We start from the raw sequence: 25,709 nt of genomic DNA, 5'->3' as shown, positions 1-25,709 counted from the left end.
AGGGAAGTACCAGAGTGTGTTTCCTTCCGTCTGAGGGCTGCTCGCTGCACAGTTCCTTCTGCCTCTGGGGCGCTGGACAGTGGTTTGGGTTTATTCTGCCTCGGGGGCCAAGCGTTTGCCTTGGAATCAAGACAGCGTGGCTCAACACAGGTTGGAATCCCGATCCCGCGCTTCGGAACCACTCACTGGTATTAAGCGCGTTATAAATGAACAATAAAATAAAATCTCCCATTGCACCCTCTTCTTTCTGTAAGTGCCATGCTATACCTTCCCTTCTGAACTCCATTTCTTCTTTTTCCTGTCACTCGGCTGTCTAGGTTCACCCCTCCTGTGTCGCTTCTTTTCTTTTCCTCTTTTAGGGAGACTATTTCAGGCCATTCTAGGTCTCTTCTTCTCTCCTACGTCTCTATGTGTCCCTTTCGTCTCTTCATTGCTCTGCCATGCTTTTTCTGTCTTTTCTTCCTTTTCCCCTCTATCCTCAAACGCTTCGCCTCCTGATTGCTCTTCCATGCCTTTGCTGTTCCCCCTCAGAGTCTCTCCTTTCTTTCCTTCTTTGCCTCTTGTTCTTTGCTTCTCATCTTATCCTCTTCCTTTCCTTCTCGTTATCTCTTCGCTACTCTGCCACTCCCACTCTCTCTTTCTGATTACCTTCTCTTTCCACACTTCCCCTTCTGCACCCCTCCTTCCTCTGTTCCCCTATCTCCCTTTTTTGCTGCCCTCCTGCTCAGCTCCCCTTCTTATCCTTTTCCTCTCCACTGCTCCTTTCTTTCTCCTTTTCAGATCCTCTGCTTTTCTTTCATACCTTTTCAGCACCTCGGCATCTCTCTCGCCTCTTGTCAGCTTTCCTGCTTCCCTCTTACTTATTTATTTATTTATTTATTTATTTATTTATTTACTTATTTACATTTGTATTGGGCACATACAGCCCACAGGCATCGTGGCACTGTTACTTGTGGAAAACTTAGTTACATAAAGGTTACATACATGTCATGGAGGCAGGTTACAAATAGTCAGGTAGCGGGTACATTAAGAATTTGTTGTACATTGATAAATTGTTAAACAGTCATTCAGAAATGAGTTGAGTTTAGGGCACGTTGATGTGTTCCATGTGAGGGTAGGGTATACGCTAGGTTTAGTTGAAGAGCATGGTTTTCATCGCTTTTCAGAATTCTAGGTGAGAGACTTCTGCTCACAGGGGGGAGGTAAGGCATTCCAATGTAGTGCAGCTAGGTATGGGAAGCTAGCCCCATCTGCTCTGGCTCTCTTGCCTCTGGGGGTCGTCAGCAGGTTTGTGTATGGAGTTCTGGTAGGCCTGGTGGATCTGGTAAGGTGCATCCTATCAGAGAGATAAGGTGGAGCAGTGAGATGGATGCATTTGTGGGTGATGGCAAGTGCTTTAAATACAACTCTTTCTGTTACTGGGAGCCAGTGTGTCTGTTTTCTAGCCTCAGTGATGTGCTCTTTCTTGGGTATTCCAGTGGCTGCTCTGAGAGCTCTGTTTTGTATCGTTTGAAGTTTAGATATGTTCTTGGAGGAAGTGCCCAGGAACAGAGCATTACAATAGTCAAGTCTTGACCCTGTTATGGCTCTGGCAATTGTGATGCAATTGTCCTTCGATAAAAAAGGGTCTGGCTGCTGTGAGCAGTTTGGCATGATAGGCTGGTGTTGAGGCGATGGCGTTTACTTGTCTGGTCATTGTTAAATTCGAGTCTAGATAGAAACCTAGTGTCTTTACTGCGTTTGCCACAGGGATTTTTATGCTGTCAACTGTAAAGTGAGTGAATTGGGAATCAGGGTTCTTGAGTGTCTCTTTAGAGCCCACTATGAGAAGTTCAGTTTTGTTTGAATTGAGGCATAGGCCGTTGGCTGCCATCCATGCTTGAATTGTGTTGTAGATGTAGTTAAGAGTTTTTTAATCGGTATCATAGTCTCCTGTTAGGGTGAGGACGATCTGGGTATCATAAGCGTAGTTCGTGTACGAGATACCCAAGGAGTCGAGGATGAGGAATAGGGGTAGAGTGAACATGTTGTAGAGGGTGGGCGAGATGCATGAGCCTTGCAGAACACCCCATAAAATAATAGTGGGCGAGGCTGAGTCAAGGTCTGAGAAAACTTGCATGGTCCCCCCCTTGTAGGAAGGAGCCGATCCATGCTGTGGCATTAGGAGAGAGGTTGGCTGTGGTGGAGAGGTGGTGGCATAGAACTTGGTGGTCGACGAGGTCGAAGGCTGCTGATAGATCTAGGAGGAGAGCAGGTTTCCCTTTGTCTCTTTCGTCATCCATTTGGTTTTTTAGGTCAAGTAATGCTGACTCAGTCCCGTGACCTGGGCGGAAACCTGATTGGTGTAGTCCAAGAAGTTTGTTTTCCACAATTAATTGTTGTACCTGTAGGTATGCAGCCTTGTCCAATATTTTAAGAAGGAAAGGGACCGTGGTAATAGGTCGGTAGTTGTTAGGTATGCAGGGGTCGAGGGAAGGTTTCTTTATGAGAGGGCGGACCCAGGCTTCCTTCAGGCAAGAGGTGACTTTGCTTGTGGCAAAGGAGGCGTTTACAAAGGCTGTGAGGAAGGGGGCGAGATGGCTGGTGCAGTCCTTGATGAGTGTGGCTGGGCATATGTCTCCTTTGAAATTAGATGGTTTGATGTTTTTCATGATGCTGATTAGATCAGATTCTTTGATTTCCTTAAAGGAGAAGGAGTTTGATGCCGTAGGTGGGGGTGGCGGTGTGATGTTAGAGGTTGGGATTTTGAGTGTTTGCCTGGTTGTTTGAATTTTAGTTTGGAGGGTATTGATCTTGCCATTCATAGCTGCTTGGATTTCATCGCACCAGGTTTTATCCTTGCTGAAGTTCTGTGGTGTTGGTGTGGGGGTCTCTAGGTCTCTGAAAATCGAGAAGATTTCTTTGGTATTAGATTGTGCCTCTAGGATTCTGGTTTCGAAGGAGATGGCTTTATCCCTGATTATAGCTTTTTTATATACTCTTTTTTTTTCGATTTGAAATTGAGTTTTGCTTCATCTGTGCGCATGGTTTGCTAGAGGGTCAGTGCTGCCCGCTTCTCAGAGCGGAGTACAAGGAGGTCTGGGGTAAACCATGCGTTGGTGTGGCATGTGGGTTTGGCCTTGCGTGGTTTAAGTGGTGCAATGGCTTCGACAGCTGCCTTAATGACTGTGTTGTGGGATCTCACTAGGACCTCTGGATCGGCTGAAAAAGGGGGTCTGAATGCTGGCCCGGTTAGGAATGGGATAAGGTTTTCCTTGGTGAGCTGCTTAGAGTTTCTGGTGAGTGCTTTGGGCATAGGTGGCTCAGGTGTTTTGTTATTCCTGGTAGTGGGGATGTTGAAGTGAATAGCATGGTGGTCTGACCATGGGAAGGGGGTGTTGGCAGTGATGGAGATAGGACAGTGATGCTGAGCTATCCAGTCTAGGGAGCGGTCGCCTAGTAGTATGGCTATGGTGGGGTGTTTCAGGTTAACGGAGAGGAGGTCAGTGAGGGTGGTTTGGAAATCACCTATGGGACCCGGTGGCCGGTAGACGAGATGCAGTGTGATGGTGGAGTGGTCTGATAGTTTAATTTTAGTGAGCAGGTAGTCACTGTTTTCGATGTTGCCTTTGTCTATTTTCCTGATTGCAAGGGAATTTTTGGCTATAATGGCTACTCCACTGTCTAGGGTAGTGCGGTCTTGTCTGATGATGGTGTATCCCGGTAGTAGGGCTAGAGATAGCGCAGGGCCTGAGGCTTCATGAAGCCATGATTCGGTGATCATGAGGATATCAAGGTCTTGTGTGAATATGAGGTCGTGGATGTCTAGGGCGTGGGCGTTAATGGTTTGCACGTTAATCAGTGAGCATTTAAGGTGTGTGCTATTGGGTGGATTCTTGGTTTTGGAGATGGCAGTGGGGATCTGCACGGCCTCAGTAGTATTGCAGTCATGGCGTTTGCTGGCTGCAGTGCATGCCTTATTAATGGGTTGCCGTATGGTGCGCGCTACGCAAGGAGTGTGGGCAGAATGAGCCATGTTCATAATATCATGGGGATGGCTAGGTTTGCTGGCAGTGGTACAGATATCAACATTATGGTAAAAAGATATCAACATTATGGTAAAAGCGGCAGTATCAGCAGTGCATATCAGCAGTGCATACATCAGTACTGAGTTTGCTGGCAGTGGTACAGATATCAACATTAGGGTAAAAAGCGGCAGTATCAGCAGTGCATACATCAGTACTTGGTTTGCTGGCAGTGGTACAGATATCAACATTATGGTAAAAAGCGGCAGTATCAGCAGTGCATACATCAGTACTGGGTTTGCTGGCAGTGGTACGGATATCAACATTAGGGTAAAAAGCGGCAGTATCAGCAGTACATACATCAGTACTGGGTTTGCTGGCAGTGGTACGGATATCAACATTAGGGTAAAAAGCGGCAGTATCAGCAGTGCATACATCAGTACTGGGTTTGCTGGCAGTGGTACGGATATCAACATTAGGGTAAAATGCGGCAGTATCAGCAGTGCATACATCAGTACTGGGTTTGCTGGCAGTGGTACGGATATCAACATTAGGGTAAAATGCGGCAGTATCAGCAGTGCATACATCAGTACTGGGTTTGCTGGCAGTGGTACGGATATCAACATTAAGGTAAAATGCGGCAGTATCAGCAGTGCATACATCAGTACATTACAGAATGAAGAAGAGTCGAAACATGGGGTTGACTTACTTTCGAGGGAGTGACTTCTGAGGTAGTGCTCAGCACATGGGGCAGGAGGAATGGGACTCTAGTGGCAGCGTGAACGTTGCTGGTAGCGGGTGGGGGGAGAGCATGCATAGTGCGTGGCATGGGCTGTCTCCTTGTGAGTCTTGGGCTGATAGGTCATGCTGGATATTTTGTTGGGGTGGTGGGTGGTCCTGGCGCCTTTATGCCCATTGCGGTATGATAAAGAGGCGGGGATGCTAGGTTGCAGTATGGAATAACAGCGCAAGAGTAGGCGCTTGTGCCTGCTGTTTAGGGATGGCTGATAAACGCGTGGGTGCTCACCTTGGTATTGATGCGCAGGATCAGCTCTGAATAGTAGGCTGGGGTAGGACATTTCGCTGGCACAATGTAGTAAACTCACTTACCGAAGAGAACAGGGGCAAACAGGGGGAGACGGCCTTTATCCTGGCCTTGTTCCTTTTTTAGCTGCTTCACTCCTTTCTTTCCATTTCCGCTCCTCCCCCCACCTCTCGCCCCCTTTCGCCTCTTCTCCACCCTCTGTCCACTTTTAAACCTTTCCTATACTTCTATTTCCTCTCCTAGGGTCATGCTGCTCTTCCATCTCTGCCAGGATCAGGATGTTGTGTGCCTGTCTATATGTCTGGACCCCCCCACCCCCATCCTAGAAAAAAACAGTGATACATTCTGAATGTATAAACGGCTACTTGTATTCACTGCAAGGTGTGTGGTGAGTTGTGAGTTTTGAGGCATCATGAAAAGGAAGGATGGCAACATGCGTTGTGGTTCTAGCATGAAAAATAAATAATCAATTACATCTCTGGCTGAGACTAGGAGCACGTGGCACATGCTCCATATTACCACTGCTTATCAAAGATGCTGGCACTGGTTTACCTCCTATTGTCTGGGGTATTTGACTTAATTTGTGAAGTTTTCATCGATTGGAGCAGCAGGAGTTTCCATGAATAATGATTGCAATGCAACGAGTTGTGTGACCTGAACTCCCCGCCATACGTTTATGGCAAACATTAAATTAGCACCCGGGTCGAGGGAAGCTACCTATCAGGGTGTTTGGTTCGCAGGCTGAATCCCACGGGCCAACTTGCGTTCCTGATGACTGCTTCCCCTGCCCCACCATCTTCCCCCACTCTCCCTCCCCTTCATGTCAAATGTCTCGTGCCTCCAAGCCCCACGTAGCTTTTCTTTTCCGCCGCCTCTGCTGCTGTTGCCCTGCCTCCCTCCTGACCACCGTGGACATGGAAGACTGGCTCAAGGTGGCGATCGTTAGTAAGTATTTTGTTTCAATGAACCGGGCACCGTGAGGTGTCCCATTAATTTCAACAAAACACTTTGCTGTTAGCACTGGGGGGAGGTGGAGGGCAAATAGCCATAATCAACCATCCCATGGGCTGGAACGGGTGGTAACGGCACTGGGATGCACGTTAAACTCCCTCGCTATGCTCGGGACTATAAACTCGGGCCCCGGATCGTTACCACCCGTTCCACTCTGGGGAACGGTTGATTATGGCTACATTGACATCGGGTGGCTCAGCATTGTCCCAAGTGGACTCAAGGATTCGGGAGTGTGTATCTGTCTGATTATTTCCCTTATGAAGCGGTAATAAGTTCATAAGTTAAGCAATTCTCAGACTCTGCGTGGGATATGTCTTCCCTGGAGGCACCTTGCAGTGATTAGGAGTTGCTTGGACTCAGCTCATTTTGAGTTTTTTTGTGTGAACATTTTATTATTTTATGCATTAATCATAGGCCTCAGACACAGCAGGATGCCATAATAACAAAAATCGTTGCAGCAGACCATCCCCTAGAGTCCGTCTGCCCCCACTCAATATTTCACAGTAAATTATAGTGGAGCAGGATTATGGCGGTATCTGGTATTTCCATCGAATTCCTATCCATCTAATGTTTATCCATCAAAATGTATTTATTGAGTTGCTTTTCCATCGAAAAGCATATTCATTGAATGAATTTCAAAGGATAATTTCAATGGATAATTAGGGCTAGGGTTAGGGTTAGATTTAGGGTTAGGGTTAGGGCTAGGGTTAGGGCTAGGGTTAGGGTTAGATTTAGGGTTAGATTAAGGGTTAGTTTAGGGGTTAGATGAAGGGTTAGATTTAGGGTTAGATTAAGGGTTAGTTTAGGGGTTAGATGAAGGGTTAGATTTAGGGTTAAGGATGGTTTAGGGTTAGGGTTAGGATTAGAGTTAGGGTTGGAGTTAGGGTTAGGGCCAGGGTTAGATTTAGGGTTAGATTAAGGGTTAGATTAAGGGTTATGGTTGGTTTAGGGTTTGGGTTAGGTCTAGAGTTACCGTAGGGTTAAGGGGGTGTGTGCGGGGTGTGTGCGTGAGGTTTGGGGGGTTGAGGGGAACCCCCTCCAATATATAATACATGCTAAAACTTTACAAGGAGCTGGCCAGTGCTGAAATTTTAGCACTGGACAGCACCATGTAACGTTTTAACGTAAAAAATAAATGCATCAAAATGCTTTTTTTTACATTTAAAAGTACATATCCATTGAAACTTGCCCATTCCTATATTCGATGGGTAAGTTTCAATGGATATGCACTTTTAATGTAAAAGATAGACTTTCAATGCATTTATTATCATTGAATTTCAGTCGATGTATTTCCTTTTCGATGCGTTATTTCCGATGAAAAGACCATAAACCGATTATGGCTTCAGAATCCTCACGCGGTCATCAAACTGAGTAGAGCAACACGACTGGACTTGTTGAGTACGAGGAAAGAGGTGGCCATTGTTTCAAATACACACATCTTGCAGGCTCTTTGTCTCTGTTTAATCTCTACATATTCATACATTCAGCACAAAAAGTATCCTTCACCTTGGAAATTATGTAAAGGAAGGACTCGTAAAAGAGAGCGCACGTGAAATATAAAATGAACAGTGGTTAACATTGAAAGCATCTGCATGAGTTCTGTAAGTCTCCCCATCGTAGTGACTGATTTAATGCATGAATGAATGGCTGTGGATATGGGCGAATGGTAAGAATCTGGAGAGGCAGAGGTGACAGATAGAAAGGTACCCCGCCCAGTCCCCCGTAAGTGAAAGTCTATTGGTTTCCAGGCAGAGGCACAACAAAACCTATATTTTGGGTGGTTAACTGGTGATAGGAGGGGCAGCTTTAGAAAATGGGCGTGGCAAACTTGGAGGCTCTGCCCCCTCTGTTCTACCCCAAGGGTTGTCTGGCATGGGGCCCAATTATCAAATGTTAGCAGCCCAGCATTACACATAGGCGCACACACAATTACACAATCACTCACTCACACATTCCATTTACCAAACACTCGCTCATTTACATGCACACCCAGCCCCCATACATCATACACTTACTCACACACACACTCATTCACACATACATTACATGCACACCCAGCCCCCATACATCATACACTCACTCACACATACACTCATTCACACATACATTACATGCACACCCAGCCCCCCATACATCATACACTCACTCACACACACACTCATTCACACATACATTACATGCACACCCAGCCCCCCATACATCATACACTCACTCACACACACACTCATTCACACATACATTACATGCACACCCAGCCCCCCATACATCATACACTCACTCACACACACACTCATTCACACATACATTACATGCACACCCAGCCCCCCATACATCATACACTCACTCACACACACACTCATTTACACATACATTACATGCACACCCAGCCCCCCATACATCATGCACTCACTCACACACACTCATTCACACATACATTACATGCACACCCAGCCCCCCATACATCATACACTCACTCACACACTCATTCACACATACATTACATGCACACCCAGCCCCCCATACATCATACACTCACTCACACACACACTCATTCACACATACATTACATGCACACTCCTTGCACACATGCATACATGCATACATGCATGCACAATGAGCTAACATGCACTGCTAGTTTCAGAAAAGGCTTTCCTCACGTCTCTGCCTAACAGGAAGCACGTGTGCACACCAGCCCCTCCCCCCAGATGTGAAAGAACATATAATGTTAGCACACATCTGTGGGGAGGGGGACGATGTGTCAATTTAATTTTTGTAGGCAGAGAGGCGAGGGAAGCCTTTCTTCAAACTAGCAGCTTTAAAGTTTTGCTGCTTTTGTGCAATTCCATTTTTCTGCACAAACACAGTAAAACTTTAAAGTCGCTGGTGTCCGGAAAGGCTTCTTTCCCCTCTCCGACTAACAGAAAAGTATTGAGCTAATCGGGCCCACCCCTCAGCTCACATTTCCTGGTGGGGGTGTGGGGATTCCAGGGACATCCATATGCTGTGGGAGGCAGCGCATGCAATGTCCATGCATGGACGGTAGATGGCGTCTGTGGACAGTGAAGCTCTATAAACATGTTTTTCTTCTGAATTAATGATCGCTCTTGGAATTGTTATCCAACCGGAGCACCCGAGCGTCATTTGGACCATGGATCTTCCTAACGCAATGAATGTCGGTCAAAAATAAGGTTTCAAATATTTTAAATCTTCTGTGAAGAATGAGGTGCCTGTCCAACTCGCAGTGGCCACTTCACCACATTTGGCGAATGGCCGTTTAACCGCATTGTTTAGGGGCGGTGTACTAGGGTAGGGTAAATTAAAGGAAATTAAATATTTTATTTATATCGCGCTCGTACACAAGTGTTTCAGAGCGCGACCAGGCAAAAAGGGAGGGGAACAAGGGAGAACAAAAAATAAAACGGCAATCTTACTAGGCCCAGTGACATTTAAGAAAGAGCAAGTGCATGGAAGCGGGAGGGGGTGGAAAGTGCGAAGCAAAGGAGAGAAAACAGAAATAAATATTAAATAAAATAAATAAATCAATGCATAAATAAGGGCGATAAACCATGGCAGTGCTGCCAGCAAGTGGCAGGTGAAAGCTAGTCAGAAAGGTCTATCTGATAAGTGCAGAAGAAACGTGGGAGGGGGGCTGTATGGGTACAGATACAGAACCCTAGTGCAGATGGTGGCCTGGAGCCAGTGCAGGAGGGTGGCAGGGTGAGCAGGTACATGGGCCCAAATTACAGAGGGTGGCCAGGTGCACAATGCCAATAGAAGAAACTGATCGACAGGAGAGAAGGGGGGCAGAGGCAGAGGCAAAGAGGAAGGACTTGAGATGCTTCCGCAGATGGTTTTCCTCAAATTTCAAGGTGGCCGGGAGGCTGTTCCAAAGGGAGGCACCAGCCGAAAACAGAGATCTACCCCGAGCTAGTTTCTTTGCAAAACGACTAACCCTGAGGGAGTTAGAAGTAGAGGAGCGAAGGGCTCGAGAGGGGGGGTATTTACAGAGGGATAGTTGAAGGTATTTTGGATCCATTCCGCAGAAGGCCTTGTGGACAATGCAGAGGGTTTTACATTGAATCCTTGCATCCACTGGGGGCCAATGAAGGGATTTCAAGGTTGGAGAGATACAATCCCAGGGCTTGAGGCCAAGGACACGTCTCGCAGTCCTGTTCTGGATTAGTTGTAAAGGACGAAGAGTGGAGGCAGGTAGATTTAGAAAGAGGCTGTTACAGTAATCCAGTCTGGAGAGAACCAGAGCTTGGGAGACAGTGAGCTTTTGAGGGAAGGAGAGGAAAGGCAGAGTACCTCTAAGGAGGTGCACTAAGAAATGTGACTTTTTGGAGACGTCAGAGATGTGTGCGGAGAAGGAAAGTGCAGAGTCAAAGATAACCCTGAGGTTCTCAGCCACGCAGGTGGGGGTAGGAGGAGGGCCAAGGGAGGCCGGCCAGAGAGTGAGAGGAACGGATGGAGATGGTGTACCAATAAGGAGGATCTCAGTCGTGTTGGCATTTAGACATAGATTATTGGCGGCACACCAATTTTGAATGGCGATTATACAGTCAGAGATGAGGGAAGGAGAGGAGGAGGCAGAAGGAAGCCTGAAAATGAGTTAGGTGTCGTCAGAATAGCACTGGAAAGTTGAGCAGAAAATAGAGATGCAGCAGTTGAGAGTTGCCAGGTATTGGTTGAATAGCCAGGGCGAGAGGTTAGACCCTTGGGGGACACCACATGTGGAGAAGAAGATAGAAAATAGAAAGGACCCTTGTTGTTCCTGGGAGGGTTGATCAGAGAGAAAAGAGGTCAGCTAGGCCAGAGCGTGATCAGTGATACCCAGGTTGTCACAGAAGCGATTGAGCAGGGTGGTATGGTTGACCGTGTCGAACGCAGAGGAGAGATCAAGTAGGATGAGTAAGAAGGAATTTTAGAATCTAGGTTGGAGAGTAGGTCTTCACGGATGTTCAGGAGAGCAGTTTCCATGCTTCTGGCTGCTCTGAAGCCAGATTGTTGATCATGGAGGGAGCCAACAGAGTCGGAATTAAGCTGAGAGAAGGCCAGCTTTTCCAGGAGCTTAGCCAAAAAGGGAGTAATGGAAATTGGGCGGTAGTTTGCCGGACATGATGGATCAGCAGTGGATTTCCTGAGGAGAGGGTGCACAAGGGAGTGCTTAAGAGGGGAGGGGGAGGATCCTGAGGCAAAGGAGAGGTTGCAGAAATAGGCAAGGGCCGGAGCAAGGGTGTCAACGTGGTCCTTAATGGTTTTAGAGGAACAGGGATGGACCTGTTTTGATGAGGTTTTCATAGATCGGACTTGTCTAGATATCTCATCAGGGGAGAAATGAGGAAAGGAGGAGAAAGGGGTATGGGGGTAGCTGAGGGAGGGTCAGCAAGTCGCAAAGGAGAGGGAGGAGGTGGAGAGGAGGAGAGGGTGGACAGGATGTCCTGGGTTTTAGAGATAAAGTGAAAGGCAAGGGCATTGCAAAGAGCCTGGGAGGCGAGATAAGGGAAGGAGACTGCAGCAGGATTGGCCAGCTCCTTGCAGATTTTGAAGAGTTCGGCCAAATTGTTAGATGCCGCAGAGATACAGGCTTGCATGTGGACTCTCTTCTTAGTGCGGACAGTGAGTAGGTATTGCCTTTGGAGCAGACGGCAGGCCAGTTTGTCAGAGGATGTGCAAGAAGCCCTCCATTTCCTTTCCGCCGCCCTACACTTCCGTTTAAGTGTAGCTAGGTCAGAGTCATACCAAAAATCGCACTTGGATTTGGACTTCAAACAGATCCTCATGTTGGGGGCAAGAGTATCAAGAGTAGCAGAAATAGAGGAGAAGAGAAGAGAGAGGGCTGTGTCAGGGTGTGAGTCATCCGGGGTGGAGGAGGGGTGGGGAGAAGATTGCAGCGAAGGCCTCAACGGACACACGCTTCAAGGGCCGGATATGCGAGAAGGTGGGTGGCAATCTAGGAGAGAACTTGGCTTGGGGGGAGGAGATGGGGAGATGAGACGAGAGGAGGAAGTGATCACTCCAGGAGAAAGGAGTGGTAAGGGGGGGTAGAGAAGGGGAGGCCGGATGAGATCAAGACATCAAGTATGTGCCCAGCAGAGTGAGTCCGACCGGAGGGAAGGATAGAGAGGGAGAGGGAATCGCAGAGGTCACGAAAGAGAGCAGATGAGGGACAGGAAGAATCAAGATGGATGTTGAGGTCACCAAGGAGGAGAAGTTGAGTGGTTTAGGCCAAGAGGGAGGATGAGAGGTCAGCCCACTCCGAGAGAAAAGAGGTGATTTGACCAGGGGGGCAGTAGAGAGTAGCAACAGTAAGAGAGTGGCTAGGAGAGAGAGAGAGAGCCTGCAGACTAGACATTCAAAAGAGGAGTAAACTTGTGTGGGAATGAGAGAGGCAGGAATCCACTCAGGGAAGATCAAGGCTACACCCCCTCCAGGCCGGTTGGATCTGGGGGCTGAGAGTATCTTGTAGCCGTCGGGGAGGAGAGTGTCAAAACCTGTGACAGTGCTGGCCGTGAACCACGTCTTGGTGAGACCGAGGACATCAAGGTCAAGTTCTTGTAGGAGGTGACATATGTCAGAGGAGTGTTTAACAGCCGAGCGAGAATTTAGGGTGGCGAGATGGAGAAGGTTGCTAGCCTTAAAGACCTTCCGGGGAGGGGTACAGATTAGAGGTACACCCTGTGGGGGCAGCGTAATGGGGGGCAGTGAGGGACATAAATAGGTATCATGGGGTTTGCCAATTGTAAACTCGACCCCCAAGACACGCCAACCCTTGTGAGACAGAGCTGAAGCATAACTGCCAGCAGACCTGCGACTCTGGCCCGCAATTAAACTGCAAACCCGCTCGAGCACTTACCTCACAAAATATGCATCTTCCTCAAAGACACTTCCACAGTACCACAAATTGACCCATTGTGGCATTTTACATTTATTTCCTTGATGCCATGAACAAAAAGGGTTTTCTTTGCTCTTTCTTGGTAACGCCACAGGTTCTTTAAATCGTGCAGGCTGCAAGTTGGGTTCCTTTTAAGGCTTCAAATTAAGAAGCAGGACCAAGAGGAGACTGATTAGTCTTAAAATAGGTAGCATTCAGAGCTGGGAGTCTTACTCAGGGGCCACGCGATGTCTTGGAAGCAAGACACCGCAGAGCTAAACCGGTCTGAACTCTGTTCCCAGAGCGTTTTTATAAAACGTTCATTATTTCAGTTTCTTGTATACCTCCACTCTGAATGGGGACAATACTCATTTTCTTTTTACTCATTTTCTTTCTTTAAGGATGTATATACTTGTCAGATTGATTTATTAAATAGTTATAACAACCAGAGATGAGGAGATATGTGGTAATTCAGGGGCCTAATTTGCAGACAGGGTTCAAATCCCAGCTTCTCCACTTCAAGTGTCTAATATTGGGAAACATACATGTTCCGTTACTGTATGTCATGATACAAAATTGTTAGTCCGTGGGGGAAAAAATAAAGTGATTTAAATGTGATGGAGTCATTGTTACAATTATTGGTAGGGCTCAGTTAAAAGTAAAGCACATTTCTGAATATAGTAAAATGAGACTGCACTGAGGAACCAGATGTAACATTGTGCCAGACTGTCTCATCTCCATTACATTAAAGATGCTTCAATATGCCAAGAAAGTCACTGATGGTGAACACAAAAACTCAGAACTATTTTGCCCAAGACCACAAGACACCCCAATGCAATCCCACCTCTTCCCAACCCTGATTATTGGGTAACTCAAAAGTGCAATAAAGTACACATTCCCACTTAGTGGTGCAAATACCTGAAAGTGCTCGCCAGGCAAACAGACAGCCAAGGAGCAGTCATCTTGTTCGCTGCAAATACACTTATCTACACTGTTCAAACCTTTGCAAAAGGTAAACTAAAGTGAACTTGAACCTGATTCTAATGCAATTTAGCCTCAATGTGGTGGGTTCATAGCACATTGTATCCCTTTTAGGGCCGTATTGCGATTTTGCAAATATGCACATTTTTGGAGAGCGGGGCATGGGAGTGTGTGCAACTCACAAGTGACCCTCGAGCCCACACTAAAAAGTTGACGTCTAGGGCCAAAGTAATGTGTAAACTTGCTTAAATGTCATCAAGCCTGTCGCACTTGTTTTTCCCAAACAGAAAAACAGCAGGATTGAGGCACTGAGGAGTGGAAGCTGCCAGTAGAGTCATGGGCCTAATTACGAGGTTGGAGGTAGCCATGGCGCTATTAGCGCCATGGCTGCCTCCAAACTCGTTCCGACTCCGCCCTGGTGAATGGAGCAATTACCGGTCCATTCCAATCCAAGGTTGGCAGGACCGGTAATTCCCCATTCACCAAGGCCCTTCCCCATTCCCATTTGAGCCCCCATAGGGCTCAATGGGAATGGGGAAGGCGCTAATAATGGTACCGCAAATTGTGGTACCGTTATTAGCTGTAGAGTCCCTTTGCGGGTCCCGTCCTCAACGCCTGGAAAAAATAGGCGTTAAGGGAGGACCCGCAAAGGGAACTCGTAGTAGGGCGCTAAGGGATTACCGGCACCAGTACCTTACCGGTGCCGGTAATCCCTTAGCGCCCACCTCGTGATGAGGCCCATTGATTGCTAGACTGTGGGAACTGGACCCCAACTAAGGAAGAGCTTACGCTTTCTTTTGTATGTTCATTTAATTTACACATTTTCAAAGGAACACATCGTAATTAAAATGTCTCATAGTTAAACGCAATTACAAATAATTCATAAATCTAATAAGCAAATAAATGAAATATTACAATAATATCTAATATGTCTCAAAAAACTATGCAGTCAAAACAGTTTATTCTGAGCTAAATTGAGCCTAAACACAAGAAACATAGAAAGGAATTTCCACAAACACTCATACATCTGCTCACATAACACACAGTCCAACCTCCCCCATGAATACCTGGTCTAAAACTACCCATATCACTCACTAAAGGCTGTCCAGAGATTCAAATGCTCCTCAGTCCTGTCTTGCCTTGATAACACATTATCAAAGCTAGATACTATCTGCAATTCATTCACCCAGTCGTTTATTTCCTTGTCTTCCAGACATCAAAATCAGTTTAACTACCACCATGAGCTGTCTATCAATCCAGCAATAATGGCTGCCAGCGATCACACCTGTCCACTCTGGATAGTAGGAAAGCCGGCATCGGTGATCTAGGAAAGGACACCTTCAATATCAAATCTAACCTGTCTAAAGCATCCGTCCAATAATTTCGAACTTGTGTGCAGTTCCACATGCAATAGAGTGCCTTTTTCCATGCAACAACCACAGCACAGATCATTTTCCAACATTCTAAGTTTGTGCGTGCGTGCGCACAGGTGTGCAATATAGGCACCCAAGTATCTTCTGATGAATCAGTCCCAAATTCAGATCAAATTTTGCTCTAAAACCCGCTCTCAGTAGGCACTCCCAATGTTACGTTGAAATATTACAAATCAACTCTGCCTCTCAATCCCGCCGCAGTGCATCCCAGCTCCACTCTAAGCAATGGCAGCCACTTGAGTACTCCATACATCCCAAGCTCATGCCTCCCTAATTGAAACCTACGGCATAGTGCAGCACAGCTCATCATACTTTCACTACGCATAACATCTCCTATCTTCAACACACCTTGCAGGATCCGTCTCCGCCGGTGTAAAGACCTGTTGTCAACCAGCAACGCTGGATTATGCCACAACAAGGACTCGCAATTCAACCACCAATTCTGTCCATTATCATCCAACCATGAAACACGTGCCATCCGAGTAGCCTCAAGCGAAAACAACGTATTAGCCACATTTGGCAACTTCTACAAGGACTTAAGCTTTCCTAACATTTTCCAGGGATTGGAACTGGAATTGAACTCCAGTGAGGGTAGTTCCAATGTAAAAGTTGTCTTTATTTGGACTGGAGTACTGAACCACTTTGAAGGATATTAGCATAATTGACCTAAAAACATTTGACATAAAACGTTTGATCGAATTTCTTTGATCTTTTTTTGGTCAAATTGAATTAAATACTTATATGGGGTGGGTAAGGGTATAGATTAGGTTGAGGGGAAGTGGGGGAGTTGCGGGAGGTATCCCCCCGCATTTTAGACCGAAAAAAGGTAAAATAAAATTGATCCAGTGTGATTAGGTCAAACAGACCCAAACCCTTTGAAGTACACACTGACTGGCAAATGAAGAACTGGCCAGTTACATTGAAGTTGTTATTTATGCTATCACGGTTTTCCTCATTTAGGAGTCATTTTCTCAATCTGTTCTGCACAAGATTGCCCTGTTAAGATGTCTAAGAGAACAATGTGTTGGCATCATTGGCGTTTCTTTTCGTAGGCTCTCGAGGCCGAGTGCAGCTCTCACCAATCAATAGGCGAAAACCTGGTGAGGCGGGGCCAGGACCTGTGCCGGAGAGACACCACGAACCAGGGTGATATCCAGAGGTTGACCGATGGCCTCCAGAAGAAGTGGAGACGGTTGCAGGATGAAGTGGCCAATCGCAAAACTCGATTACAAGTGGCAGCGCTTATTAAACAGGTAGGAACCAAAACACACCAGCCCAATTGGTGAGCAGGAGCAAAAAATAGCTGACATGTTCATAGACACCCACATCCAAGTTATGCCACCCCAAAAATCTAAATGCTGCTCTTACCATGACCCGGAACTCCTCACTCTTCCTCTGGGAAGAGAACATGTGTTCTTTCTCCTGTGGCCAGGCAAGGGTCTTTCTTAAATCAGCAGCAGGGGTGCGAGAAGCCCACCAAGAAAAGCATCCTCTTCAGAGCATGCCGAGGTAAGTTTGCTCAGACCTAGTCATGCATGTCATCATCTGCCTTGTGCTCCCTTGAGTAGTGCTGTGATACAGTGTTGCCTTGTCTTTACTTTCCATCTGTCATCGCAGCTGAAAAATGTCATCCTTGCCTTCATCAGTCTAATTTTGATACTTTGCAACATTTGCTGCAGAATGGAAATGATTTATTATAAAAGTGTGCCATGTAAGAATCTAATTGAGCGCTCTTTTTTGTGGGTTAATGTACATGTGGTTAAAAGTCTATTGCTATTCTCCAAGGTGCCACTGATGATTATTTCATTGTTTAAAAAATGATGATCCACAAAACTGCTTCTCTATTTTCCATTTTGTTTCTTCAGTTCCTGACCAGACTTGACACACAGACATTTCGGCTCCATGTAATAATGTCCCCCGCAAAAATGTCTGTTGTCAAAAAAGTCGCAGTTTTTTTGCAGAGACATTATTACATTGAACATGTGGGAGACACCCCCCATAACCTTGATCTTTTTTATTTTTATGTTTTTATTTTACAAGGAGAGCAGGGGACATCTCCGCAACCTGTCCCCATACATAATGTCACCATATATGATGTTGCCAATGGTTTTTCCCAGAGACATTGTGTATGGGGACATTATTACCTGACACCGACATTTCATAGTCTCACACTTTATCCTTGCCGAGTACTAACACTTATTAGGAAGACATTTATTTTTTCTAATATATTTGGTATTATATTTTAGGTACAATGTCATGGTTTTACAGGAACGTGGTGTACTTTCACAGAGGTTGTTGAGAGTGCATTATGGCCTGTTTGTGCTTCTACAGCTTTCGAACGCTGCGATACAGTGAGATTTCTTGGTGATACTACTGAGCTCAATTCTCACTATATGTTGTGTTATTTTATGTTATGTCACATGGCTTTTATACTCAGTCATATCTCTACCATAGTGGTCTCAGAGCGGCTTGTCTTGCTTACGAGTGGGCGCCCCCCAGGCCTTAGTCAGTGGAGAACAAGGAGTGGGAAGAAGAGGATGGGGAGGTGGGCTAAGTGTCACAGACTTAGGGATGGTGAGCTTTAAAAAGGATGATTTGTGATAGCCTGGGGGCATGTGGATCCATTAAGATGGAGCACAGAACAGGATTGCTGGAAGGAAGGAATGTTCTAAGCTTGTTTGGACGCAAATGCGTTGTCAATGTAAAGCAACTTAGAGGAGCAAGAGGTAGTTAATAACACACAGTGTTTGGTTGTGTGATGGGCTCAAGATGTTCTCTAATTCATGTTGGCTTTTTGACCCAGGATTTTTAAAGACGATTGAGGCATACTTGTTGCTCTTATAGTGCTTTATGCCAGAGTAAGTCCATCTCACCTCACCTAGGAACGAAGGGGGAGTGTTTCAACCAACAACGCGGGCACCGGTGCACCCTGCGATCTGCAATGAAGGGCCACACATGGCCATTTCTGTAGTATGGATAAGTAGGTGACCCCAAAGACACTTCCTGGTTAGAGTGGCCCTCAGTATCACATTCAGTCTCTGCTAAATATCGCTGTCGCCGGAGCAGTCATTGGGCTTTGCTAGTAAACCTTTGAGGATTCACAGGGTATTGTGGGGAGCCTCTTAGGCAGTCACTGGTCTCGCCTGGGAAATATGTGTGTCTAACACATCCCTTTCCAACCACTACCCTGAGCTGAGGTTTCCTAGTTAGGTTAGCAGGTGACAGCAGAGTGAACCGGAAAGCAGCTCAGGCTACTGGACAACCAGCTCTTTGTGCAACATTGGACAGTCTGCTAGCCCTTGGCAACCCTTTTAATACCTTTATGCTTTTTTCCTCCACCCAGACACCCCTTTTCCCATACCCCTTCCCTCCTCCTCTTTGTTCCCTTCCACATTGTATTCCTTTTCCCCCACCTTTACTTTTCATTCTATGCCGACCATAGATATGTGTGGTCTGTGTGGAAATCCATCAAAATGGAGTAAAAAATAGGGATTGCGCTCTTTTTTCGTATATATGAATGCGAGCCATTGGTGTTCAATAAAAATAAATGTAGTTCCTCCAATACGGGCTCCCAGACCTAGATAATTTGACCACAGCAAGATAAGGGGGATTAGGGCAGAAGCTAGACAGGTACATTCTGCGCACACCCTTTGAAAACGGTTCTACGTGGTTTAATGTCCATCCTCTCTTCCTCTACCTCCTCATCCTCCTCCTCTACCACTCCTGGCCCGTCTGAGTCCGTCCCTCCTCCTGCTTTCTCCTCCTTTCCCCTGTTCACCCCTGACAATGTTTCTAGACAAACCTGATCTATGAAAGTCTCATCAAAGCAGGTTGTCCTCTGCTCATCTAGAACTATCAAGGACCACATCAACACCCGTCCTCCAGCATTGGCCAATTTCTGCAATCACTCCTTTCCCACTGGAGCTTTCCCCTCCCCCTTAAACACTCTCTTGTGCACCCCCTTCTAAAGAAGCTCTCTGCCGATCCTTCCTCCCCGGCAAACTATCGCCAAATCTCCAACACTCCTTGGCAAACTCTTGGAAAAGATGGCCATCTCCCAGCTTCATCTACATTCTGAATCTGTGGGTTGCCTCCATGACCACCAGTCTGGCTTCAGAGCTGCCAGAAGTATGGAAACTGCTCTCCTGAACACCTGTGAAGACTTGCTCTCCAATCTTGACTCTAATCGCCCTTCTGTCCTCATTCTCCATGATCTATCCTCTGCTTTTTGACACGGTCAACCAGCCCATCCTGCTCAATCGTCTCCGGGACAAACTTGGTATTACTGATCAGGCCTTGGCCTGGTTGACCTCTGTTCTCACCGACGGACCCTCTCTGGTCCAACTGGGGTCTTTCCTCTCTTCTATCTCTCTCTCTACTTGTGGTTTTACCCATGGGTCTAACCTTACTCCCTGGTTCTTCAACCACTACCTGACACCTCTTGCCCACTTCATCGCTGCTGCTCCAATTTTCAATGTTATGCGGATGACACTCAGCTCTCTTTCAGGCTCCCCTCAGCCACCTCTGCTTATTCTCTCATACCAGATTGCCTGGCCGCAATTCAGGAATGGAGTGCCACCAATGATCTCTGCCTTAAGGCCAGTAAGACTGAGATCCTCCTCATTGGCACACTCGCTCCCTCCTTTCATCTCTCTCTCTCTGGCCACCCACTCTGGGCCATCTTCATGCTCCTTCCTATGAGGCTAAGAACCTTGTTGCCATCTTCGACTCCACGCTCACCTTCTCTGCTCGCATCTCTGAAATCTCTAAGAAGTCAAACTATCAGCTGCACCTCCTCAGAGGTATTCTTCATTTTCTCACTTTTGCCAAGAAGCTCACTGTCTCCAGAGCTCTGGTTCTCTCTAGGCTGGACTATTGCAACAGCCTCTTTCTGAATCTTCCTGCCTCTACTCTTCGACCTTTACAACTTATTAAGAACAGGACTGCAGGACTTGTCCTTGGCCTCAAGCCCAGGGATTGTATCTCTCCAACTCTGAAATCTCTTCACTGGTTCCCCATGGCTGCAAGGATCAACTTCAAGACCCTCTGCATTGTCCACAAGGCTTTCTTGGGCCTGAGGCCGCTCTACCTCCAACTTTCTCTTCCAAAACATCTTCCTTCTCGAGCTCTCCACTCATCCACCTCCAACTCTCTGAGGGTCAGACGCTTCTCCAAGCAGAGAGTTGGGGGCAGATCCATCTCCTTGGCTGGTGGCTCCCTCTGGAACAGCCTCCCAGCCTCTCTCAAACTTGAGCAGAAGCACCTCTGGTTCCGGAAGCAACTCAAGACCTTCCTTTTCGCTTCTGCTTTCTCTCTTCCTCTCCCCTGCTGATGCACCTCACTGCTCCACACACTGGTCACCTGGTTACTCTCTGAACTCGGGCCCAGGCTCCTGCATGTCCAGTTGCCGTTGCACTGCCTCAGGGCTCCCCAACACTCAAGGGTCTGTATCTGCAACCCTACAGTCCCTTCTCGCTGCACTTGTGAGTTAATTGCACTTCCCCCTTCCCCTAACCCCTGGCACGTCTCCCCTTCCCTCTTCCCTGCACTTGCACAATCTGAATGACACAAGGACTAGTAAGATTGTTATTTTGTCCTCCCTTATTTGTCGTGCCTAGAAACATTTGTGTACAAGAGTGTTATAAATGCCACATTATATCATATCATATAAATACATTACTATGTGGTGATTTACTTAGAGGCAGGTTTCGTCATTTTTTTTCTTTTCATGGCAGGTTCCCCCGACAGACCTACAACTCACTTTACCCAACTCCACTTCTACCCTATCCTACCCCTTTAGACCCCAACTCTCTACATATACCTATTTCTTTGTAATTTATTTTGATGAAGCCACGGTACACAGTAAAAACCCAGGTGGAATGACATTAAAACCTGAGGAAACCCAAACTAATTTGCACCAACAGTGACCCCCAGGTTAGGCCTTTATCCAGGAACAAGAAGAAAAGCATTTTAGTAAATTAATTAAAAATAGTTCCAGAGGCCTCTTTTATTTCAGGGTTTTCCAGAAATAGCCAGGGAGAGTGTGCAGCCTCATGTGAATTTGGTAAAGGGAGAACACATATAGAGTAAATGGTACGACGTCCTTTCATTGCCTGCTTTTTCATCCCCAGGCTTTTAAATGTGCACATCGAATTTTTTTAGGGGGGTGGGAAAGGGCAAATAAGGGTTTGGGCAGATGGGCAATAGTAAAAAAAAAAAAAAAAAAACGATGAGCACATTCGATGGAATGTGCCCGTTAAAAAGCCTGGGGATGAAAAGGAAGACTATGAAATGACCTGGAACCGAGTAAATACCCCATAACGCACATACCTCCATCACCCCAAAGGCAACATATGCTTCCAGCACCAGAGGAGAACTTTGTAATTTCAATGTGTATCCTGACTTTGGGAGAATAATTGCGAAGTCAGTTTGCACTTCTAATGTGAGGATGGCTGGCTGGCGGCTAGCTCAGCATGGCGAGGGGAGGGGCAGAAAGACATTCACAGAAACAGGGAATAGAGGAACCTCCCCCCCTTTTATGTTGCATACCTGCATAATTCACTTAAAGACTTAAAGATCTTAGGCTTTCTCAAAACACTGAAGGAGACTGAGAGCGAGCGTGAATAAGGGAACAGAAAAAGTACACGCCAGCCGTGTTTCAGCACTTCAGTACATTCTGTGTCAAGACATCAAAAGCTCATGTTATCTTCCTGCTGCAGCAGTCCATCCTTGCAGGCCATACTGGAGTTTGCATGTCAAAGAGAAATGAAACAAGCATTGGCAAAGCCAAACCTTAAGACTTATGTACAAGCCTTGTAATTACATTTGCACCTACTGTCCCCATGTGCCGTATTGCAGTCAATGGCAAATTTGCCCATCAAATTCTCATGAGCTTACTCCACAACCAGGGATTTCCATTAAATCTTCTGGTGGTCACATGATTGGACAGGCATTATAAAGATGGAGTGGAAAGTTAAAAGAATGCTTTCAAGCCTGCAGAACACGTCTACCTTTCCTGTTGAAAGCGGACACTCTGGTCTCGACTGTCTCGGGGAGAAAACACTTCCCAGCATTCCATGCTTTATGTAGCCTTTTTCAGTCTACTACAGTGGCGTATCCAGAGGGCTGGGTGGGGGAGCGACATCACCCCCCTCACTTTTCCCTGGTGCCTGTTATGTACGCCTTACGTCACTGCGTTGCGGGACGCAAGGCGGGTTGAATAAAAGCCCCGCCCCACCAGGAGGAGGGAGTTCCGGGCACACCACGAGCCACTGTGTGCGTTTCCTTCATTTATGCTATGCAGCCAGGCCTCGGCCCGCGGAGCCCCATGTGCTCTCTCCCTCGCCGGCGCCCTGGCTGGAGAAGCCATTACAGTGCACTGTGCACCCCCCAGCCTCCTGCTGGCACCCTTTTATCTGGCCCCCCTCCACCCGGCACTAAAAGCTGCGTCCACTACTGGTCTACTACTTTGCGTGCAGAAATGTATGCAGAGTATTGAATACAGTGCATTCCACAGCTAGCAATTTGTGGTGTTGCCTTGATGCTAGACATCTTCCTTTTTAAATGTGGCCGGGAGGGTGCACGACCACATAGCTACCTGTGCCTTATAAGTAAAGCAAAGATGTCTGTTCAGTACCCCTGGATAAGGTATATACCCCACCGGCCCCCTATTGCACCTGAAAGACAATGGGGTGGTTTTCTCCAAGATGATCAGAGAAATTACATTGCCTTTTGACATAGCGTGCATAGAGAACATAGCGTTCTGCAAATCTAACTTCCATAGGAGATGCCAACTTATCATTTTGTCCATTGTTTATGACCCTTTATGCTTTAAATGTTTTATAGATGCGCCCTAATGTTTATTTACAGATTGTCCCAAACACACAGAGTTAAAATTCTCATAGGTGTGTTTTTTCAGCATCAGAAAACATCAGGGACAAACTTGCAGCAAGGACAGTAACAGCACAAAGACTATTCATATGCCACAAATAACCCCTGCAACCCATAAACACCTCCACACTAATAGTGGACAACACCCAACCAGCAAACTGAACTAATTCTAAGTTCTACCCTCGTATCAGGGGCACGGCATATATATCTGTCTTTATCATCAGTACTGACCCCTCACATAAACCCTCCAGTTCCTTGACCTGAGGAGTCAGGCTCTATGTAATTTTGTCGAGTAAAAAAATCAACGAGGGATTTTTAATTATCAAAAAAATCAGCTATTTATTTTCCTTCTATTTGGGGGGTACACCCCCAAGCCCCTGTTTCCCTGTGATTTTAACCACACCCCAACATCCTCTCTGCCCGTTTTAACCAGTTATCGCACCCCCATATTTATATATTTAAAAATCTGTATTTGTTTCTGAGATTTTTTTTTCAGTTAAACATCCCTCGTTGAAGTTGTTTTCGTCAAAATCACTGGATACCAAGGCATCATTCTCCAATACAAAGCCTGCCTCTGTGAACTCTGGTTCTCTCGACCGCTAATATCAGAAACCTGGGTAGAACAACCTTGGGTACCATATTTTTCTTTTTTATGAGGCATCACACAATAAGAGCCATGTTGCTTAGCGCCTGCCCTGACTGGGCAACGCACAATCATCCCTACCGTACCCCCCAATTCCACAAGGTCAACTGTGCATTCACTTAGCACCCTCTCAATTCACTTGACCAGTACAGGCGACATGATTCTGCGCAGGGTCCAGATGACGTTTCTAAATGCTATTCTTCCAGGCATCTACTCTTCCAAACACCCCCAATTTTGGATACATTTGCTCGGTAAATAACAGAATGTCGTGCCGAGGATAACGATTGGGAGATGCCAGAGAGGCGTGTCAGTACTTTTTTTCAAGTCTCTCCACACTGCAAATTAACCACCGGATGAGTGTTAGGCCCCTAGAGATGGTAGACCGCAGGCGCCGCTGGTCCCGCCGATCCCCATGAGCATTCAACATGCAACACACCTAATCTGCTGCACGCTCTACACCCCTGTGGGAAAGGGGAATGGGATACAGTAATAAACCAGACATTCTATTCAAACTGCTCAGGCCTGTAAAAGAAAGCACTGTTAATTCACTGTTACTGCTACACCATACTAACTTTCTTTCCTGCCTCCTCCAAGCTCCCTCCCATGTATTGCACCTGGAGTACATCTGCAAGATGATGCAGAGAAACACAGGTTCGATCCCCGGGTCTGTGCTGAGAAACCGCTCAGTATTTAAGCGTGTTATAAATAACCAATTACAATTGCAAGTTCTTGATGGTAACACCCTGTTGGGCTTCAATTTCCTCAAGTTTAAATATAAGTAGAATTTGAGGGAGCAACATCATGTCGGCAACTTAAAACTTAAAGAATTATTTGCGAATCTCTTCTCTCCCATGAATGCAAAAATGCATTACCCTCCTGTTATTATTAAACTTTGAAGGTGTCAACTCTCTCTGCAGCTACAATATACTGGGCCTCATTACGATTGTGGCGGTACAGTAACAACGGCGCTGGTAGTGCTGCCGGCGCGTTGTCACTGTACCGCCACATTACGAGTTCTGCTTGTGGGTGCCGCACTGCACGGCACCCGCGAGCAGAACTGGATGGTAGCAACGGTACTGTTATGAACTGTACCGCTGCTACCATCCTCCCCATTTCCATTGAGCCCTATGGGGGCTCAAATGGGAATGGGGACATACCGGCTCCCGCTTCGGCGCAAGGGGAATTACCGGGCCTGCCGAGGTCAGAATGGTCCAGTGATTTTCTTTTGCAGGAGCCGGAGCCGGACCCGAGTTTGGGGGTAGCCATGCCAGTATAACCAGTATAACCGGCATGGCTACCCCCAACCTCGTAATGAGGCCCACTGTCTCCTTAATTCCACTGAGATAGATCCAGCACCACATAAAAGTAAGATGAGATGGGAAGAAGACCTTGTCACAGAGATTACACAAGCAGATTGGAATCAGATATGTGCTGGTCCAGTGCACTGAAAAGTAGATCTTGAGCTACGTTACATGCAACAAAAAATTGTCCACTATTTTCATTGGTGCCCGAAAAAAATGTTGTTAAGAAAATTGCTCCCTGATAACCTTTGCTGGTATTGTAAAGGATAAGAAGGTTCTAGTATTCACATGTTTTGGTTTTGCAAGAAAGTAAGAGTCTTTTGGGAGGCGGTACTTCAATGCATAGCTCTGGTTATGAACCTCATGTTCCCCAGAGATCCAATTCCATGTGTTTTGGGTCTCATTCCAAAATGCCAATGTATATCCGATGTGAAAAGGAAATGGATCTATAGAGCCCTTATATTAGCAAAATAAAAGCAATACTGCGTCTTTGGAAGGACAAAGGTAAACTCACATATGAAGATTGA

General features: G+C 46.4%; 1 protein-coding gene across 3 annotated transcripts in view; it reads left to right on the top strand.

The window, feature by feature from the left end:
• The window catches only part of SPTBN5 (spectrin beta, non-erythrocytic 5), a 1,050,196-nt gene that overhangs the window by 57,109 nt on the left and 967,378 nt on the right, over positions 1-25,709 (top strand). For all 3 annotated transcript variants that reach the window (XR_011283950.1, XM_069638812.1, XM_069638811.1), the window contains exon 6: positions 16,401-16,601. Coding sequence is in view for 2 of the 3 variants with exons in the window: in XM_069638812.1 (XP_069494913.1) it covers positions 16,401-16,601 (201 nt within the window). In the remaining variant the exon portion in view is untranslated. The remainder of the gene's footprint in view (positions 1-16,400; positions 16,602-25,709) is intronic.

Source organism: Ambystoma mexicanum, chromosome 14 (assembly GCF_040938575.1).
Source record: "Ambystoma mexicanum isolate Mex_15411 chromosome 14, UKY_AmexF1_1, whole genome shotgun sequence".
In the NCBI taxonomy this organism is placed as follows: Eukaryota; Metazoa; Chordata; class Amphibia; order Caudata; family Ambystomatidae; genus Ambystoma; species Ambystoma mexicanum.
This window is presented reverse-complemented; position numbering and strand designations above follow the sequence as displayed.